This window comes from Bactrocera latifrons, unplaced genomic scaffold, assembly GCF_001853355.1.
Source record: "Bactrocera latifrons isolate USDA-ARS-PBARC rearing strain unplaced genomic scaffold, ASM185335v1 scaffold_67, whole genome shotgun sequence".
Classification (NCBI taxonomy): domain Eukaryota; kingdom Metazoa; phylum Arthropoda; class Insecta; order Diptera; family Tephritidae; genus Bactrocera; species Bactrocera latifrons.
In genome coordinates this window covers 1-2,868 of record NW_017537345.1, presented here as the reverse complement: position 1 = coordinate 2,868, position 2,868 = coordinate 1, and the positions used below count along the sequence as shown (strand labels likewise).

Below are 2,868 nucleotides of genomic sequence, written 5' to 3'. Positions count from 1 at the left end.
TGTAGTTATACCTAACCTTCAGAAGTCACGTGTACGACAATTGGTTCTTGTGATCTAGTATAGTAAAAAATTCGAATTTCGCGGAGCAACCATTCAAATATGTTATAGGAGTATCGAAGCTGATAAGCTCTGTGCAAGTCCAAAAGATGCATTGGACGAAAACACTAAAAAATCCAATAAATCATTTCGAATAATGGTAAAATGAGCTTGATTGAGACTCCAAAAATATTAAAGGAACGTGTTGCACACATGCACATATCCAGAAAATTTTGATWTGTAAAAGCTCTTTGCAAGATGGACGCCGTGAGCTCACTATCAACAATATGGTCAAATTGTGTGAATTAGACTATGGGTTTAGGGGGTTTCACCTCAGTAATCTTCTTATCCCCAGATCTGTAGAGAGTTGACGCTGGTAAAAAATTGGCGAAACCGCGGCCTATTTGGAAGCAAAAGATCAATCGTATAATATTACAAAAGTATCGAAAAGTTGGAAGATCGTTTTGAACGGGGTATCATCCACATTGATTTTGCTTAAACATTGGATTCACATTAAAATAACACAAAACTTTTAGCCTACCTATTGTMGTATTCAATTGCTGAATCACTATCTTCCAATGCTTCTTTCTTAAGAGACGAGAAGATTCCCCTTGATAAACTTATCTTAAATGTCTAATAATAGTCTGTTCAACAGATAATAGGCTTTGTGACAAAATCCATACTGTTTACAGCTTTACTGCTGATATTTTGCACCAGAACAGTAGGGAGAAAACTGAAAATTGACTGCGGTGAATTGTAAAAGAAAATATGTACATATGTATCTACAAAACGTTGACGCAGAGCACCGGACCGCTCTGGAAACATCAAGTTTTCGGATTTATAAATAAACGGTGGTTTTTGTTTAAGTTAATTTTCGACTTAGGTATGTATATATACTTGTACATAAGAATGTATGCATAACTTTGTAAACATTTGTATTCGCACTTGCTCTCACCAACTGAGTTCGAGAGTTACACAATAATTCACTATCAACTCTCATTTCCTGACTACTGCCGAAAGCATAGTGTATATAGTGAAAGAGAAAAATAAGAAGAATTTGTTTTTTTTTTTGTTATTTATTGATAAAGAAATGTGATAGGCTTATTTTGRTATCAAGCACACAAATTTTGCATTATTGTATGTACATATAAACAACTGTTTCTAATGATATGTATACTTGCATATGCATATACATATATGTATGTTTGTGTATAATTACACTATTAAATTGTGAAAATGAATTAAAAGTAATTTAGCTTTAACATAATAAGGTGCGGTTATAGGATATTTGCACTCCTCTACTGGCCACATTTGCAGCTTGAGCSGCAACCGCAGCTGCCACTTTGTGATTGTGAGCCGCATTTGCAAGCTGAAAAATAAAGTAATTATATTACATAATATTTCCACATTTAATTGATTTATGGGCGTTTCCTTAATATGTATATAAATGGGTCACCTACCACTTCCACAGGGACAGCATTTGCAGGCCGAACCACAACCGCAATTGCCAGTCTTAGGCTCCGAACCGCATTTGCAACCTAAGCGAAGAAGAAAGCGCGTTAAATAGGAATTAACAAACAAAAAAATATGAAAAATAAAACTGAAAATTGAATTGAAAATATAATTAAAGCGTTTTCAGCCTTAACATTCACTTACCGCTTCCACATGGGCAAGGCATTTTGTTGTTTTAATTTGTTAATACTTTTTCCTACACTTCAAAAAATCTGAATTCTTTAGCTAATGTCAGCTAGTCACTCTGTTTTGGTTATCACTCAAGATTAGCTTTGTAAACGSCAAATGYTGTTACACTGATCGACTCGTTGCTGCTCCTCTCGGTTTTATACACATCAAAACACTCGAATCGCGGCTCGTCTGTAGGAGTTACGTGGTGCCGTGTGCAAAAGCTGGCCCGAAATCTGGAAGTCTGCAGCTGAAGTGCGGTGCGCAATATGTTTATCAACATTGCCGAGTATGTGCGTGTGTGTATATGTATTGAATAAGCAAATATCTTAACGCATATTTGCCTTTTCCAAAACTGTATATGTTGTGTGTGGATTACGGGTACGTACTTTGTAGCATTTGGTTTTGCTGGGTGGTGTGCACAAGCGGGAGCGTGTGTGTAAGCGTTACCAGTAGGAATTTTTTGTAATGACTTCATAAATTGTAACTCATCGATAAGTTATAAATGTATAATTAATTAATAATGTAAATTAAATACTTGGTACATAAATGTAACTCGATGAATGATAACTAATATAAAGCTGGGAAGGACCTCTTGACATRCCCTGAAGTTGCAAATGTACTTATAATCTTTGACTTTCAAGAGGTCTTGCCAACATAAAAATAMCTTTTGATTTAAAATATAGTCTAGGGTTGTTGAAAAAGTGCGCCTTGTCTATTCCGATGTAGTGTGGAGGTGTTTGGGTTTATCAGCCCCACTACATWAAATTTAAATCGAAACTTTCTTGAAACCGAAAATCTGGCGACGAAGATACTCTGAGACTATTGAACTGTTCTGGTAGCAGTTTCACAGTGACATTATCTAGTGCAATTTTGTTGATAATGCAACTTACAAAACAAAATTATTTCTAAATATAAATTTATACTTATTTTAAAATTGCAGTATTTTTCTAAAAATATGTGTAAACCTAAAAGAAACGTACATTATTAGCATGTTATTAGGGATTAGGGTTTGTTTTGTTCTGTTTCAAATAGCGCTGATTCCAAGATACAGCCTGGCATGTCGACGTTCGTTTGAAAAAAAAAGATTTCGTAGACTGACCCTACTGGGTCAGTGCTCTTGAAGTGGCATTAACACAAATACATATGTTC

General features: G+C 35.0%; 1 protein-coding gene across 1 annotated transcript; it reads right to left on the bottom strand.

Moving 5' to 3' along the window:
• Positions 1-1,097: 1,097 nt before the first annotated feature.
• LOC108975572 (metallothionein-1) lies at positions 1,098-1,861 on the bottom strand. The gene is made up of 3 exons (XM_018944138.1): positions 1,693-1,861; positions 1,497-1,574; positions 1,098-1,405 (listed from the first exon to the last, which is right to left on the bottom strand). Exons 1-3 carry the CDS (start codon positions 1,712-1,714, stop codon positions 1,335-1,337), a joined length of 171 nt encoding a protein of 56 aa, XP_018799683.1. The 5' UTR covers positions 1,715-1,861; the 3' UTR covers positions 1,098-1,334.
• Positions 1,862-2,868: the final 1,007 nt, after the last annotated feature.